Source organism: Thalassophryne amazonica, chromosome 10 (assembly GCF_902500255.1).
Source record: "Thalassophryne amazonica chromosome 10, fThaAma1.1, whole genome shotgun sequence".
NCBI classification, from domain to species: domain Eukaryota; kingdom Metazoa; phylum Chordata; class Actinopteri; order Batrachoidiformes; family Batrachoididae; genus Thalassophryne; species Thalassophryne amazonica.
Genome location: NC_047112.1, coordinates 25971415 through 25990520, shown reverse-complemented (window position 1 = coordinate 25990520; position 19106 = coordinate 25971415). Strand labels below are relative to the sequence as shown.

The window sequence follows — 19106 nt, the reverse complement described above, 5'->3', positions numbered from 1 at the left end:
CTATTGAGATAAAATTTTCACTACATGTCGGTAACAACCCAAGTAATCCGCAAGTACAAAGAAATAAAACCACATTAAATTCATTCATTTATTTTCTGCCACCTATCTGGGTCTGGGTCCTGGTGGCAGCAGATCAAGAAGCTCATTCCACACTTCCCTATGCTTGGCCAAGTCCTGTAACTCTTCCAGGGTATTCCCAAGCCATTTGGGAAATATAATCCCTTCAACGTGTCCTGGGTCTTCCCCAGGGCCTCCTCCCAGTTGGACATGCCTGGAAGACTTCCCTTGGAAGATGACCAGTGGGCATCCTCGCCACCTTTTAAATAAGCAGTAAACCTCAACTGGCTCCTTTCAATGTGAAGAAGTAGCGGCTCTACTCAGAGTCCCTCCTGCATATGACACACACAAATAGGGATGGAGTCACCGCCCCCGGAATAGGGATATCAGGGTCTCCTCCTGGTGCCAAGCCTGGATGGGGGGAAGCTCGTAGATGAGTGCCTGGTGGCTGGGGCTACAACCATGGGACTTGGTTGGGCTCAGACTGAAGAAACAAAACAGAGTCATCTCCATGTGGGCTCACCACCCGCAGGGAGTCTGTAGAGGGTCTGTTGCCCTGCTTTTCTGGCAGTGGACAGGAGCAAATGCTCACACAGACTGACACTCGGTTTTTAAACCATAGATATCCATAAATTAAGTTATATCTAATGTGAAATGACACAGGGAAAAAGTATTGAACATCTGAAGAAATGGGAGTGCCGAAAGACATGGAAAGCCAAGACACCAGCTGAAATCTATCAGTAATTAGAAAGCAATCCTGCCCCTTGTCAGTGCAAATTAATATCAGCTGGTTCAGTCACAACTGATGGCCTATAAAAAGGTGTCCTATTACCAAGGTGTCACACAAGAAGCATCTCATGATGGGTAAAAGCAAAGAGCTCTCTCAAGATTTTTGCAAACTTATTGTTGCAAAACATACAGTGCATCCAGAAAGTATTGACAGTGCTTCACTTTTTCCACATTTTGTTATATCACAGCCTTATTCCAAAATGGAGTAAAGTGAAAAAAAGTTTTGAGATTTTTGCTTGGGTGGGTAGAGAGAGTTCAACTCAGCCACATGGGGTGAACTCAGCCACATGGGGTGTGCAGCCAGTACATTCTGAGTGCCGGTCCCAAGCCCGGATAAATGAGGAGGGTTGCGTCAGGAAGGGCATCCGGCGTAAAACAAGCCAACCCAACTATGCAGACTCAGAATCGAATTCCCATACCGGATCGGTCGCGGCCCGGGTTAACAACATCCGCCACCGGTGCTATTGCCCAACAGGGTGCCGGTGGAAATTGGGCTACTGCTGGGCGAAGACGACGAAGAAGAGGAGGAAAACATTGCCACGAACAGTGGGAGAAGAAGAAAACTAGAAGGGTGGAAATGAGAGTGGGGACTTTGAATGTTGGTAGTATGACTGGCAAAGGGAGAGAGCTGGCTGATATGATGGAGAGGAGAAAGGTAGACATATTGTGTGTGCAAGAGACCAAGTGGAAGGGAAGTAAGAGCAGGAGCATCGGCGGTGGGTACAAGTTGTTGTACCATGGTGAGGACAGGAAGAGAAATGGTGTTGGGGTCATTTTAAAGGAAGAGTATGTTAAAAGTGTGTTGGAGGTTAAGTGAGTGTCTGACAGGGTGATGAGTGTGAAGTTGGAAATTGAAGGGGTGAGAAAGAAGATTTCTGGAGTGTGTTAGATGAGGTGGTGGAGAGTGTGCCCAAGCATGAAAGAGTGGTGATAGGAGCAGACTTCAATGGGCATGTTGGTGAAGGGAACAGAGGTGATGAGGAAGTAATGGGTAGATATGGTATCAAGGATAGGAATGGGGAAGGACAGATGGTAGTTGATTTTGCAAAAAGGATGGAAATGGCTGTGGTGAATACCTACTTTAAGAAAAGAGAGGAGCACAGGGTAACATATAAGAGTGGAGGAAGGTGCACACAGGTGGACTACATTCTTTATAGGAGATGCAAGCTAAAAGAAATCACAGACTGTAAGGTGGTAGCAGGAGAGAGTGTCACTAGACAGCATAGGATGGATGTTTGTAGGATGACTTTAGAGGTAAAGAAGAAGAAGAGAGTGAGAGCTCAACAAAGGATCAGATGGTGGAAGCTGAAGGAGGAAGACTGTTGTGTGAAATTTAGCGAGCAGGTGAGAGAAGCACTAGTTGGAGAGGAAGCAATTTTGGACAACTGGAAAAGTACTGCAGATGTGGTGAGGGAGACAGCTAGGGCAGTACTGGGTATGACATCTGGACAGTGGAAGGAAGACAAGGAGACTTGGTGGTGGAATGAAGAGGTCCAGGAAAGCATAAGGAGAAAGAGGTTGGCGAAAAAGTTTTGGGATAGTCGGAGAGATGAAGAAAGTAGACAGGAGTACAAGGAGATGCGGCGTAAGGCGAGAAGAGAAGTGGCAAAAGCAAAGGAAAAGGCATATTGCGAGCTGTACAAGAAGTTGAATAGTAAGGAAGGAGAAAAGGACTTGTACCGATTGGCCAGACAAAGGGACAGAGCTGGAAAGGATGTGCAGCAGGTTAGGGTGGTAAAAGATGCACATGGTTATGTGCTGACAAGTGAGGAGTGTGTGCTGAGAAGGTGGAGGGAATATTTTGAAGAGTTGATGAATAAAGAAAATGAGCGAGAGAAAAGGCTGGATGAAATCAGGAAGTAAAAGAGATTAGCAAGGAAGAAGTGAGGGCTGCTATGAAGAGGATGAAGAGTGGAAAGGCAGTTGGTCCAGATGACATTCCAATGGAGGCATGGAAATGTCTAGGAGAGATGGCAGTAGAGTTTCTAACCAGATTGTTTAATAAAATCTTGGAAAGTGAGAGGATGCCTGAGGAGTGGAGACGAAGCGTGCTGGTTCCTATTTTCAAGAACAAGGGTGATGTGCAGAGCTGCAGTAACTACAGAGGCATAAAGCTGATCAGCCACAGCATGAAGTTATGGGAAAGAGTAGTAGAAGCTAGGCTTAGAAAACAGGTGAAGATCTGTGAGCAGCAATATGGTTTCATGCCGAGAAAGAGCACTACAGATGCAATGTTTGCTCTGAGAATACTGTTGGAAAAGTATAGAGAAGGACAGAAAGAGTTACATTGTGTGTTTGTGGACTTAGAAAAAGCTTATGATAGGGTGCCAAGAGAAGAGTTGTGGCATTGTATGAGGAAGTCTGGAGTGGCAGAGAAGTATGTTAGGGTAGTGCAGGACATGTACAAGAATAGTGTGACAGCGGTGAGATGCGCAGTCGGAATGACAGACTCATTCAAGGTGGAGGTGGGATTACACCAAGGATCAGCTCTGAGTCCTTTCTTGTTTGCAGTGGTGATGGACAGGTTGACAGATGAGATCAGACAGGAGTCCCCATGGACTATGATGTTTGCAGATGACATTGTGATCTGTAGTGAGAGTAGAGAGCAAGTTGAGTCTAGTCTGGAGAAGTGGAGATATGCTTTGGAGAGAAGGGGAATGAAAGTCAGTAGAAGCAAGACTGAGTACGTGTGTGAATGAGAGGGAACCCAGTGGAATAGTGCAGTTACAAGGAGTAGAAGTGGTGAAAGTAGATGAGTTTAAATATTTGGGGTCAACTGTTCAAAGTAATGGAGAGTGTGGTAGAGAGGTGAAGAAGAGAGTGCAGGCAGGGTGGAGTGGGTGGGGAAAGGTGGCAGGAGTGATTTGTGACCGAAGAATATCAGCAAGAGTGAAGGGGAAAGTTTACAAAACAGTAGTGAGACCAGCTATGTTGTATGGTTTAGAGACAGTGGCACTAACAAAAAGACAGGAGGCAGAGCTGGAGGTGGCAGAGCTGAAGATGTTGAGATTCTCTTTGGGAGTGACAAGAATGGACAAGATTAGGAATGAACATATCAGAGGGACAGCTCAGGTGGGACGGTTTGGAGACAAAGTCAGAGAGGCGAGATTGAGATGGTTTGGACATGTGCAGAGGAGGGACCCAGGGTATATAGGGAGAAGGATGCTGAGGATGGAGCCACCAGACAGGAGGAGAAGAGGGAGAGCAAAGAGGAGGTTCATGGATGTGCTGAGAGAGGACATGCAGGTGGTTGGTGTGACAGAGGAAGATACAGAGGACAGGGTGAGATGGAAACGATTGATCTGCTGTGGCGACCCCTAACGGGAACAGCCGAAAGACAAAGAAGAAGGGTAGGGAGAGTTCCCATGGGATCAAAAAGCTTTTTAACCTACCATCCCTGGTTCTCAACAACAGGCACCTAAGTGGCTCTACTCTACTTCTTTCTACTCTCCTATTTTACTCTTCCTTTTTAGATATTTAGATATACCTTTGTATACTGGCATAGTTCCACCTGGAATATAATATATAAGATATACCTTACTGAATTTTCAATTTATATGTAAGTATTCACAGCCTTTACCATGAAGCTCAAAACTGAGCACTTGGTTTCAGTGCACATGGTTCCCGGTTTAAACCCCACCCCTGCCACATTTCTCCATGTAATGTGGAGGTGTGTCAGGAAAGGCATCCAGTGTAGAATTTGTGCCAAATCAACATGCAGATCCAAATTGATCTGCTGTGGCAACCTTGAGTGAAAACAAGGGGAACAGCTGAAAAATTTTACTTTTTATGAATAAAGACAGAGTAAAATTCAATGAAAATATTCAGTTGATAATTGCTAGTAAATGTTACTTGAGTTATTCTTTTAGAAAAAGTCATATATGCAAGTAAAATTTACTCAAGATTTCTCCTTGTAAAATTTACTTGGAATTTCTGAGTGAAAAACTTTCCTAGGTTTTTTCAAGTAAATATTACTCCATATTTTTTTCAGTGCAGGTCATTTAAGCATCTTCATAGTTTTCAACTCTGTGTTGTAAAGTTGGTCATATTTGCAGACTTTTCTGCCAAACATTCCTCTATTTGATCCATAATTGAAATGTAATCAGCGGGCGCACGGCAAAAACTTTTAAAATAAAGTGACCAATCACAGCTCTTGCGGTCTCTGTTGTTGAAGCAGGTGCACGTCAGAATCCGGGGAGGGCTCGCAGCCATGCAGAGGGATCTGATCTAAAGCGGTTGTCTCTGGTTCACCACACCCGGGGATATGTGTGAAACATAACACCATATTACAGTGCAGGCAGCAAACAGCATTTTGTTAATAAATGCCCGTGTTGACCGAACTGTCCCCCCTAAAAAGCAGTCCACCCTGCGTTCACTGTGCATGTGTCATTTCAGAGCATCAACAGTGTCATTTCTGAGCATCAGCATTGATTTACTGATTGTCACTTCATTTCTGCTTAAAACTGCACTCTAGTCATCATCTATCTAAGTGACAGATGTCTGTAGTTTTTGTACAGCAATCACTTCCACATAAATTCAGCATAATTTCATAATAAAAGACGGGGTACAGATCAGAGTGCAGCAGCAGCACATCTGACTCAGGCGTGTTGCTGCTGCCCTTATGCCATTTCAGAGTGTCAGTAGCGACTCATCAATTATCGTCTCGTTTCTGCTTAAAACTGGCTCTAGAATGATTTGAGAGGTCTTACTTTGTCATCTGACGGTTAATAATCACATTATTCCCTTTGATCACTTTGGATGTATAGAGTCAGACTCAGTCTCAGACGCATGCGCAGTGAAGGCAGGGCGGACCAATTTTAAGGTGGGGGGGGACCATTCGGGATGGCGACACTGACCTTGAATTACGGCCTGCCTCGTTTGGACATGGTTTAAAAAAATTAACGCCCGGGGTTTTAATCAAGGAAATGTGGGATCCACTTTCCTCGGATCGGCGAGTGTCAGTGCTGAACTTCATTTCATACCGCTGTTACTGGGCATGTCCAGACTGCTCTGTCCGGTACAAATGAGGGATTTTTTTTTAAATGAAAATGCAGTGCGATCAGACAGGATGTTTTGTCAGATGTGAGCAAAAATCCATTCTACAAAATCTGGTATATACGTGTTTATTACATGGAAGACCATACAAAAGTGTTGGCTGGTATGTCTCAGGGCCATGTTCTTGGTTTATTTTGATAACTTCACATCTCCTCTGGAACACCGGCAGTACAGTAGTGTTCAGAATAATAGTAGTGCTATGTGATTAAAAAGATTAATCCAGGTTTTGAGTATATTTCTTATTGTTACATGGGAAACAAGGTACCAGTAGATTCAATAGATTCTCACAAATCCAACAAGATCAAGCATTCATGATATGCACACTCTTAAGGCTATGAAATTGGGCTATTAGTAAAAAAAAGTAGAAAAGGGGGTGTTCACAATAATAGTAGTGTGGCATTCAATCAGTGAGTTCGTCAATTTTGTGGAACAAACAGGTGTGAATCAGATGTCCCCTATTTAAGGATGAAGGCAGCACCTGTTGAACATGCTTTTCTCTTTGAAAGCCTGAAGAAAATGGGACGTTCAGGACATTGTTCAGAAGAACAGCGTAGTTTGATTAAAAAGTTGATTGGAGAGGGGAAAACTTAAAAGCAGGTGCAAAAAATTATAGGCTGTTCATCAACAATGATCTCCAATGCTTTGAAATGGACAAAAAAACAAAAAAACAAAAAAACAGAGACGTGTGGAAGAAAATGGAAAACAACCATCAAAATGGATAGAAGAATAACCAGAATGGCAAAGGCTCACCCATTGATCAGCTCCAGGATGATCAAAGACAGTCTGGAGTTACCTGTAAGTGCTGTGACAGTTAGAAGATGCCTGTGTGAAGCTAATTTATTTGCAAGAATCTCCCGCAAAGTCCCTCTGTTAAATAAAAGACATGTGCAGAAGAGGTTACAATTTACCAAAGAACACATCAGCTGGCCTAAAGAGAAATGGAGGATTATTTTGTGGACTGATGATACTAAAATTGTTCTTTTTGGGTCCAAGGGCCTCAGACAGTTTGTGAGATGACCCCCAAACTCTGAATTCAAGCCACAGTTCACAGTGAAGACAGTGAAGCATGGTGGTGCAAGCATCATGATATGGGCATGTTTCTCCTACTATGGTTTTGGGCCTATATATCGCATACCAGGTATCATGGATCAGTTTGGATATGTCAAAATACTTGAAGAGGTCATGTTGCCTTATGATGAAGAGGACATGCCCTTGAAATGGGTGTTTCAACAAGACGATCCCAAGCACACTAGTAAATGAGCAAAATTTTGGTTCCACACCAACAAAATTAATGCCTCGCAGATGTGAAGAAATCATGAAAAACTGTGGTTATACAACTAAATAATAGTTTAGTGATTCACAGGATTGCTAAAAAAGCAGTTTGAACATAGTAGTTTTGAGTGTGTAGTGTCAACAGCAGATGCTACTATTATTGTGAACACCCCCTTTTCCACTTTTTTTTTTTTTTTTTTTTACTAATAACCCAATTTCATAGCCTTAAGAGTGTGCATATCATGAATGCTTGGTCTTGATGGATTTGTGAGAATCTACTGAATCTACTGGTACCTTCTTTCGCATGTAACAATATATATATACTCAAAACCTGGATCAATCTTTTTAGTCACCTAGTACTGCTATTATTCTGAACACTACTGTATGTCTCACAGCCGTGTTCTTGGCCTAGCTTTATATCTTCTCTGGAAGGCCATGACGCATACTGTCCTTTGCTTAACACGATACACAGACAAAACACAGTTTTACTTTTAGACATACCTTTCAGATAACAATGTGAGCAGTCACCGAACATCAATGTCAAACACAAACACTTTTTCACCCAATTACATAGCTCCACTGAACCACCCAGCAAGGAAGGCCCACCCACTTGGAGGTTGGCCAAGTGCAGGCTTATATGCAGGAGAGCCTGCATGTGACATCTGTTTTCAAGATCCCAGCGCTGTGATGGTGACTTTCTTGTACAATGTGGGCATCTCTTTAATACAGCGTCTGGTTTTCTAAGTCTGTCTCCTGTCAATATTTGAATCTTAAGTTTGCTCACCACATAAAATTACCGGGGTGGGGATCACACCCAGAAAATCCCCAACAGTGACTGCGAGTATCCGCTTTATATGGTGACGGTTTAGGAGAGTTTTACTGTAGTCAGTAAAACTACAGTAGAAGGAGCGAGGGCGGCGGCCTCAGCAGGCATCACAGTACATGTGCAACAAATGCAGCAGAGATTGTCACTCACACATTGGACTGATAAGTCATTCACGCAGGTGCAGATAGAAACAAAAGACAAAAACTTCTTGTATATTTGTATTGTCAACTGTGTTTGTAGCATGGCCCAAGCAGAGGGTCACCCCTTTAAGTCTGGTCTGCTTGAGGTTTCTTCCTCAAATCATCAGATGGAGTTTTTCCTTATCACTGTCACCTGTGTGCTTGCTCTAGGGGTTGGTAATGTTAGACCTTACTTGTATGAAGTGCCTTGAGGCAGCTTTGCTGTGATTTGGCACTATATAAATGAAATAAATTGAAGTTGAATTGAAAAAGTGTATAAAAACAAACAAAAAAAGTCTCCTGCAGACGGACGGATGCCAGGACTGTAGTCAGTTTGCTCTGTCCGTCATGGTGTGACACGAGCTTTAGACAATCACTGCCCTGGGTGGTGGTGAGTTCAGCTGTGTAATGTTCTAGCAGTAAAACAACCTTTCTCCAAGAATAGTCCACGGGCCACTGGTGGTTCGTGAGCGACCTCTAGTGGTCTGTGTATATATTGGGAAACTATCTTATTAAACTAATTATTCTAACTTAAAAGTGTTTCTCAGACTGTTTAAGAATGACTTCAAAGTCTAATAGATAGTAATATACTGTTGGAGTCGTTAGCACACCTATTCGTTTTTGGATATTTGGGAAGTCCAGTGGTCTGTCAGATTTTGCTTATTTATTTATTTATTTTTGAATTCTGTAAGTGGTCCTTGGCCTGAAAAAGGTTTGTGAAACTGCTGTAAAAGCGAATGATAAAGGGCCTCCAGCAGCCTGTAGACATGTAGAGCACAAGACTTCAACTCATCTCTTGTGGTGATTTACACTGTCAGTGAATGACAGGATCTGAGCCTGACTCTGAAAAAAAAATGAAATGAGTGCAGAGTGGAAAAAAAAACTCATAACGGGAATAACAAGAATGTGAATCAATGGTGCAAACAAAAACACAAGACAAAAATGTGTCCATCATGTGTCTTTAATTATTTAAATATTCAGAAAGTACATTCATTCAGCTATTTTGCATCTTTCACAATTTACTATTATCAGTGAGTTATTCAGAAGATAAAATATGATAACAATGATGATATAATAATGTTGTTAACTGTTATAACAACAAACACACAGAAAATTCAACACCATGGGCCCTATATTGACAACCTACAAAGCACAATCTAAAGCATGTGGACATGTGGGGCATCTCCAAGTCCACACTTTGCTATTTAGATGGTGCGTAATCTCAAAGAAAAGTAGGCTGCAGTGCACAAAGTAGATATATTTAGTCAGTTAACCATGGGAGTGATTTCAGGCATAACATGAAATAAACCAAACAGAATGTCATCTCTCATTACCTTTAGGGTAATTCGACAACAACAGAATTGCAATCAGAGCACATTTTTAATGGTGAACTAAAAATATGGCCAGATTTTGCTGCCACTACTGTAGAATTATCCTGACACATTACTATTTATATGGGATTTGCAAGTGCTAGGTTCTCTATTGGAGGATATGGATCTGCAAAGTTAAAGTGGGTGAACAGATCATTTATGACGACAGCCACCAGAGCTCCCTGAGGGGAAGCAGAGAAGCAGTATGGTGAGGTTTTGTAATTTCCCCATTAGTGATTGCTTTTTGGTTTTAATTTTTATTTTCAGCTCAATTTCATTGTAGTTTGATGTGTGCACAAGCACAGTCAACACACATTGCAAGCCTGCCTATATAAGGTGTATTTCACTACTGCACCGTATAAATAGCAGAAAACTTTTAACTAGTTTTTTTCTGGTCTGTGGTGCATTTTTGGATGCACCAACACTGTGCCTCACCACAGCTCAGTTTAAGACTAACACGCCAATGCATGGGCACTGGGTGTAAAAATGACAAATATGTTGGATGTAGACTAGCAATGACACTTGTGCTGTTTTGCATTAGGTGTAAGACAGGGCTTTGCACACACCATGATAAATACAAAGATACTCATACATTAAATGCTAATATTGTGACAGCGCCAGAGTTTCATAAATGTATTTTCCAAAACAAAATGAATGCTTCCATATCCAGAATGCTTTAGCTTCAATTTCTAATCTGCTTTCATCATAATTATGAAACAGTGATTAGCAATAAAATATGTTCACAATCAGGATTATTTACAGTTATTAGTATTTGGCTTTTTTTTTTTTTTTTTTTTTTAGCTGGGGTTAACAGAATCTGAAAAATCTGAAAAAAAAAAAAAAAAAAAATCACTCAATGTCGTTCTCTTCATCATCAGCCAGGCCTGGCAGCTCTTTCTCAGGTAGCAAGCCATAACTGTTGAGAAAAGCCTCCACATCCGTGGCAAAGAACTCCTCGTTTAAGTGCTGATTGCACGCAAGGAAGTTCCCAAGCAGTTCTCCAGCCTTGTATACCAGCAACGCGGGCAAAATGTCATCTGAGAAGCGTTTGGCTGCACCAGATTCAACAGCATCGATCCTGCAGAACTTTACAGTTGGGTACTCAGTAGCCAGACAGTTCAGGCAGTTGTTCAGCTCCTCACAACCTTTGACACCATGTTTGTAGATGTGGACAACAACCACAGTGCTGTGATGCTCCTTCTCGATGACCTCCAGGAAGGCTTCCCCGCTGTCCAGGTCATGCACACCTTCAAATCTGGGCCCAAAGCTGAGCTTATCGTGCATCTCCTGCATGCATTGCTTTCTGTAGAGCTTAAGACATCCCTCATCCTCCTCCTTCAGCAGTTCATATTCTTGGACACTCATCTGAAAGCATGACAGGAGAACAATACTTGTAGTCTCTGTTATCTGTATAATGGGGTCCATTTAGTACTGTCTCTGGATCAAAAAATTATTTTCGGGGATCCACTATATCTATCTATCTATAACTTAATATTTGCATCATGGGTGCCCCATGTGGAGAAGATGCTGCTTTGTTGGTTGAACCAAACAGCCTAGGTGGGTTGAGGATTATCTTGCAATAGCTCATATGTTACCCACCACACTGTAATACCTTTGGTCAACCTATCATAATTTCAGCGTGTTTCTATGGAGAAACCGATAATGTGTTCCAGTTTGAGCATCTGTTCATCTCATCATCTTGGTGGCACATGTGCACCTCAAGTACCTCATGTTTGTCATGTTATACAGGAGATGTTGCAGCTGCTCCGCAATGAAAACTGAGAAGAAAATCACTAATTTCTTTTTACCCATGAAAATAAAAGGCCCGTATCCTTGCTTGCACTGTACCTTACGGTTAATATTTGCTATGGAGTCATCTTTTAGCTTGTTTGGAGAAGACATCTGTCTTAGCATTTCTCTTTTGCAGGTGGCAGGTTTTCTCTGTCCATACTTTCCAGTTTAAACCGTCGCCAGTCATTGATCACTCCTTTTGGACCTGCGGACAAGACATATATACCATGTTGCATTCGTGCATACGGGACTTATTTTCAATATAAGGCCTGACAGGTGAAGTTCTAACAACATCAACAGAACAGATCTTCTTTATCATACCCAAATGCATTTGTAAATGTATCACTTCTTAAAAGGGTACTCATTCATAATTGTTACACCCACAAATAAGAAAAAGTTGGGGAATATGGAAAATGTTTTCTTTGAGCTTTATTTCATTGAAGACAGTATTCTTCTTCTTCTTTTGGTCACCACAGCAGATCACTCGTTTACATCTCGCCCTGTCCTCTGTATCTTCCTGTCACTCCAACCACCCGCATGTCCTCCCTCAGCACATCCATAAACCTCCTCTTTGGTCTCCCTCTTCTCCTCCTGCCTGGTGGCTCCATCCTCAGCATCCTTCTCCCCATATACCTTGGGTCAGTCCTCTGCACATGTCAAAACCATCTCAATCTCACCTCTCTGACTTTGTCTCCAAACCATGCCATCTGAGCTGTCCCTCTGATATGTTCATTTCTAATCCTGTCCATCCTCATCATTTCCAAAAAGAATCACATCTTCAGCTCTGCCTCCTGTCTTTTTGTTAGTGCCACCGTCTCTAAACCATACAACATAGCTGGTCTCACGGCTGTCTTGTAAACTTTCCCCTTCACTCTTGCAGATATTCTTCGGTAACCATTCACTCCTGCCACCTTTCTCCACCCACTCCACCCTACCTGCACTCTCTTCTTCACCTCTCTACCACACTCTCCATTACTTTTGACAGTTGACCCCAAGTATTTAAACTCATCCACTTTCACCACTTCTACTCCTTGTAACTGCACTATTCCACTGGGCTCCCTCCCATTCACACACGCTTTTCCATCTGCATCAGATGCTCAAAGTGCTTTACAAGTATGTGTCATATTCATGCAAACATACTCACACACCAGTGCCAGGATGCTGCCATGCAAGGTGCTCACTACAGACCGGGAGCAATTAAGGGATTAAGGACCTTGCCCAAGGGCCCTTAGTGATTATTCCAGTCAGGCTGGGGTTTGAACAGAGGATCCTCTGGTCTCAAGCCCAACACTTAACCACAAGACCATCATCTCCCTGATCTGATCTTTGGTGTAATGCCACCTCCACCTTGAATGAATCTGTCATTCCTACTGTGCATCTACCACTGTCACACTGTCCTTGTACATGTCCTGCACTACCCTAACATACATCTCTGTCGCTCCAGACGTCCTCATACAATACCACAACTCCTTCTCTTGGCACCCTATCATAAGCTTTCTCTAAATCCACAAACACACAATGTAACTCCTTCTGGCCTTCTCTATACTTCTTCATCAGTATTCTCAAAGCAAACATTCAATTTGTGGTGCTCTTTCTCTACATGAAACCATATTGCTGCTCACAGATCTTCACACATTTTCTAAGCCTGGCTTCTACTACTCTTTTCCATAACTTCATGCTGTAGCTGATCAACTTCATGCATCTGTAGTTACTGCAGCTCTGCACATGACCCTTGTTCTTAAAAATAGGAACCAACACACTTTGTCTCCACTCCTCGGGCATCCTCTCACTTTCCAAGATTTTATTAAATAGTCTGGTTAGAAACTCTATCGCCATCTCTCCTAAATATTTCCATGCCTCCACTGGAATGTCATCTGCACCAACTGCCTGTCCACTCTTCATCCTCTTCATAGCTGCCCTCACTTCATCCTTACTCTTCTCTTGTACTTCCTGATTTACTCTCTCCACATCACCCAGACTTTTCTCTTTCTCATTTTCTTCATTCATGATCTCCTCAAAATATTCCCTCCACCTTCTCAACACACTCCCCTCACTTGTTAGCACATTACTATCTGCATCCTTTACCACCCTAACCTGCTGCACATCCTTTCCAGCTTGTTCCTTTGCCTGGCCAATCAGAGCAAGTCCTTTTCCCCATACATTACTGTTCAACTTCTTGTACAGCTCACTATATGCCTTTTCCTTAGATTTGCCACTTCTCTTTTCACCTTATGTTCCATCTTCTTGTACTCTTGTCTACTTTCATCATCTCGCTGACTATCCCAATTCTTTTTTGCAAATGTCTTCCTCTTATGCTTTCCTGAACATCTTTGCTCCTTCACCAACTTCATTTAATTTGACAAAGTACATCGATTCCTGCAACCCATTCAAAAAAACAACAACAAAAAAGAAATTGCTCAGACAGGGGCAATTTAAGTCACGTAATGATGGAATTGAGTAAATAAAATAAAATAAAAATAACAGTGTTATTTCAAACAGGTGATGCCAACAGGTGACTGTAATCATGATTTGGTATGAAAGCAGCATGTTTGAAAATTGGCAGAGGATCTCCAGATTGTCAATGAATGTGTGAAAAAATATTGAAATGATTAAAAATAATGTTTCTCAAAGAAATAATGGGAGGGATTTGCATATTTCTCCCTCTGCAGTGCATTATATCATTAAATGATTTAAGGGATGTGGAGGAAATTCAGTGTTCAAAGGACACGAGGGCAAGCCTAAGATTAACTCTGGTCCTTCAGACATCATTAAGAAGTGTCATTCATCAATACCTGATATAACCACAAGGGCAAGGGATTCCTTTGGGCATTCACAAAAGCCCTAAAAACTTTACTGTGCAAAAAAGAAGCCTGATGCTAACTTTGTTCAGAAGCAGCATTGGTTGGACCATTACACACTGGAAATGTGTGTTGTGATCAGATGAACCAGTATTCCAGGTCTCTTTTTTTCATATAAATAAATAAATAAATAAATAAATACATTTTTTTAACCAAAAAAAAAAACAAAAAACAAACAAACAAACAAACAAACAAAAAAAAACAAAGGATGTCATGTACTCTGGACAAAAGATGAATAGGACCATCCAGACTGTGATCAGCAAATCAGCAACAAATCCAAAAGCCAGGGTTTGTCATGGTATAGTGTCGTGTCACTCAGTGCCTTTGGTAACACTAATCCATGCATTGTTCAACAAGACAATACAAATCTACATTCTGCACACATTATGAAGTCATGGCTGCAGAAGAAGAGAGTATGGATGCTAGACTGGCCTGCCTGCAGCCCTGACCTGTCCCCAGCAGAGAATGGAGAATTTTGAAATGAAACAAAACAAAACAAACAAACAACAACAACAACAAAAACAAAACAAAACAAAAAAACAACAAAAAGCAAAACAAAAAATGATTAGTGAATACTGCTGCACACCTTAATATGTGCTTGCATAAGAAATAGGACAAAATAATACCTGCAATGCTTCATCACTTGTTAACTCTACCCCAAACAATCCTTGAAGTGTTTTTGGAATGTTTTGCAGGAATATCTGCATTCTTTGACAAACAAAAATCCTTGTTTTCATCCCAATGATATGCAGCCTTGGCTTCAGCCTGTGCCTCTTCATTTTTAACTGATTATTTTAATTGTGTTATTCTGATTCCAATCTGAATCTCCATTCACCTTCCTTCAACCCCCCCCCCCCCCCAAAAAAAAACCCAAACAAGAAAACAAACAAAAACAAAACAAAAAATTAATGATGGTTTTTGAGGTCAGGTTTGCTGCTTTGAAGGACTGACCCTTTAAAGTAACTATCAAATGAAATTCCACACAACCCGGAGGTCTGCGAGGCCACCAGCCTGCAAAATCATTGAACAACTTCCTGGAGAATATTTGGAAATAGCACCTATCCTTACCTGTATGGGTCGCATTCTCTTCAAACTCAAGTACAGACATTTTTCTTACTCACTACCTGTCAGAGAAAATATGGATCAAATTAACTTGACAATACAGAGTGAATTGTTTTCCTATCTAAAAAATAAAATCATGAGTATAGTGTGACATAGCTTGACAGTATCAGATGTAAAATCTCTGACTGTGACAGAGTTATTGAACACATAGTGGATCCTATAATATTTAATTAAATTAATGTATAGTAGGAGGATTATTACACTGCTTGAGAGCTGCCTTGCATGATATATATAAATTTATAAAATTATGCCCTTTAAACATGTAGTCAAAACAAAGCGGTCATTCATTTTCTATACCCACTTACTACAGTCAAGGGCCATGGGGGTGCTGGAGCCTATCCCAGCGGTCATAGGGTGTAAGGTAGGGTACACCCTAGACAGGACACCAGTCTATAGCACAAAGACATTTAGACAGACAAAGTTGGAGGAAGTTGGAGCACCCAAAGGGAACTCACGCAACCACGGGGAGAACATGCAAAACTCCACACAGAAAGGCCCAGGTGGGAAGCAATGCCATGACCTTCTGCTGTGTGGCAACAGTGCTAACCACTAATCCACCATGCCACCACAAATCAGTCATGCATAATATACATTTAAAAAATTCTAAATAATGGAATGCATAACTTTGGTGACCCTATGACATAACACACCATATGATCACTTTTACAGCCAGTTTTCTTTGGACACATCAGTGGATTGATTAAGAAATAGAAACAGTAGATCTGTCTGCAGTAGACCGTTTTCAAAAACTGAGCAACTGTACAAGATGGAGACTAGTGAGGGAAGCCACCAAGACACCCATGACAACTCAAAGAGTCATAGGTTTCAAAGACTGAACGTATTGCAACTTTTTCCTGCTGCATCGCCATTTACACAGCTTCATGGTGGAGAGGAAGAAAAAAAGGATGTTCCTAAAATGTAGACGTGACATTTCAGTTGCAGCTTGTCATAAGGCAAAAGAAGCCTAGATTTGATGTCTTTTCTTATAACAATGTCCTTCTCTGTTCCAACTCATCATGATAATATTTAACTGGTCACGCAACAGACAGAAATAGCACAGTGCACAGACTCTGCACAAGATAAAGCATTTCCTTATTCTGGCTGTATTATTATTAGTAGTAGTAAAATTAGTCAAAGTGCTCCATAAAAAGTCAAAATTTAGTTTCATGAATTTAGTAAACTGTTTTACTCAACAGCTGTCATTGGTTTATTGACTAACATTATAATATATTTGGTTTCATGTATCATCACAGTACATCAGTAGATGTCGTGATGAATTCAAAGCCAGTATCTCACTGGATTAAATGCTCTATTCCTGCATTTCAGTCTTCTTGCCTGTGTGGAGTCACTGCTGATCTGGTCTGATCACCTTTGCAGGTGCTTCTCTAACTCCCAAATCCCTGAGCAGAGATTTACTGCAGTTTGATCTGTCATGAGAAAATGAGGTTGTGCCTCATTTCTTCACTACTTTATGAATGTAATAACTCTTATGACCTAATTTCTTGTGGCTTCTCCCATTTTGATTTGGCACAGGTTTTATGCCCGACGCAACGCCATATGAAGAGTTCAGATGCAAAACCCAGAAAGTATTTTTTTAATGGACTTTCAACAACAAAATGAAAACAGTTTGTTCAAATTCTTTTATAAATTCTTTTATATTTTCATATTTTGTTCAAATTCTTTCATATTCTTTCAAATCCTTAACTGTCCCCTTGACAGCCAAATACATGTTGACCTCAACTAAAAATTTATGGTTTTGGAGACACTGGGTTTTGCATTTGAACCCTTATGTTCATGGATATATTGGGCTTTAAACCAAGGACCTTAAAATATGTATCTGTGCTGCAGATATTTTAAAATAACATACAATTTTATAAAAAAAAATTTTAAATAATAAAAAACACACACACACAACAACAACAAAAACAAGTTTTGTAGAAACTATACCTTGAACACTAAAATGATGCAAAATTAACAGCAGTTGTCCACATATCATATTGTAGCATATTAAGAATTGCTGATAATTTGCAATTTAAAAATCAACATGACCCCAAAAGTCAATGTTTCAAACAAAACTAACAATATACAAGAGCAGTTTTCTTGTGTGTAAAATGTTTCTCTTGCCACAGTGTAGATTTGAAGATAATTTTTCTTACCTTCCACAATCAGTGTCTTCGCTTTGTCAGTAGATGATGTGGCTCTGGTCTTCTCTCAATCGCTGAGCTGTGTGTTATCGAACAGTGTGTGTATTTTTGTGTGCATGCGTGTTTCTTCCAGCCAGTCAACTCAGTCTGATGGAGATTTCAGAAAAGAGCGTATAGACCAACCAAAATAGAGCATGGATCCTAAGAGGATTTCACCTCAGGAATTAGGAGCTCCTCCTTGTTAAAGGTTTGACTACTCACAATGAAGCAACCACACAAGAAACACAGAATATCACTGGTTTACCTGGAAATCACAAACTTAATTTGATTAGAAAAGTCCACATTCCAGGATAAACATTGCTAAAAAACAAAAAAAGCTTGCAGAAATAACTAATGTTATGAGAGTGTTGGTTTCCGAGCTTTAAGCGGCATGTGAAGAGCTAACTGGAGCTGAAGCGACATAACCCTGATTTTTAACCTTCGAATAAAAAGATGTGTGTTCTGCAGGCACAGGGTTTCATACCAACAGATCACGTGTTGGGAAGCTTTCAGAGAACTTCAAGCTACAGGCAAGAAATGTCTTGTGATGCTTTGTCACACAGTTTGTGATTGTGTTGAACTAAAAAAAAAATAAAAAAAAGCTATCTCTTTTCCCATCATAATGGTCTTCTTATAGCAATTCCCCTTCATGGAAGCTATTATTGTAATATTCACAAAGGTTTTGGGGGTTATGGCAAATATGAGTGAAACGGCGGTGCCACAGGCACCAGCTCAAGCTCGCTCTATGGTAGAGCGATGCTGAAACCAGAAATGCTAAATGTTGAACTCTTACTGGAGCGATAATAGAGGAGATCTCATGTGAATTCAGTGGACAGTCGACACTGAAACTGGAAATGCTAACCTGAGAGGGGAGGCGAACACCTTGACAGCCCTTGAGGTCAGTCAGTGACTATCTAGCATGTAAATTACATGTAAAATATATTTAGAATGCCATGGTGAGATGGTGAGGAACTTCGCTCATGAAAGTCGGCACCGTGAAACATATTATTGTATATAGTCACAAATATTCAACCTTGCATCAACGGTTCTTAAACTCTTTACATCTATCCCCTTTGGAAGTAAAAACAAAACAAAACAAAAAAAAAAACCCCAGCCATATTCACCTCTCCAAAGTAATTATTTACGTGGTCAATAAGTTATGGTAGCTTGTTTTTCAAATTTACTTCCAATTACCATAATGAATGATTAAATTTCAACAATATTTTATGAGTATTTTTGAGTTTGAATCATAGTAACCAAATGTATGAATGCTTATGGAATTTGAGCTGATTCGTGTTTTAAGGCAGCAATTGAACTTCAGTTTTGAAGTGGAATTACCTTGATCATTTTTATTGTGTACATTATACAGTTAAATATACTTGATCTTTCCTGTTAAACATCTTTCTAATTCTGTATATGCTTGTGTATAACTTCCCTGCTGAAAGCAAATTGTAGCGTGAACCTGCTTGTTTTAGAGATGTTTTTGACTTCAGTCCATATCTGACCTGCTGCTCTGTCGGACACACTCCAGGCAGTCTGTGGGAGAGAATAAATCTATATACGGGTGATTCTTAGACTACGGGCACTTATTATGTCCTTTGATC

The 19106-nt window shown here is 40.8% G+C and overlaps 1 protein-coding gene across 1 annotated transcript; it reads right to left on the bottom strand.

The window, feature by feature from the left end:
• Positions 1-10397: 10397 nt before the first annotated feature.
• pdcb (phosducin b) lies at positions 10398-17544 on the bottom strand. Its single transcript, XM_034179600.1, is given in 5 exon segments — positions 10398-10913; positions 11397-11473; positions 11476-11544; positions 15266-15321; positions 17476-17544. Coding segments are annotated over 4 exon segments (702 nt in total). The 5' UTR covers positions 15306-15321; positions 17476-17544.
• Between the last annotated feature and the right edge of the window lie 1562 nt (positions 17545-19106).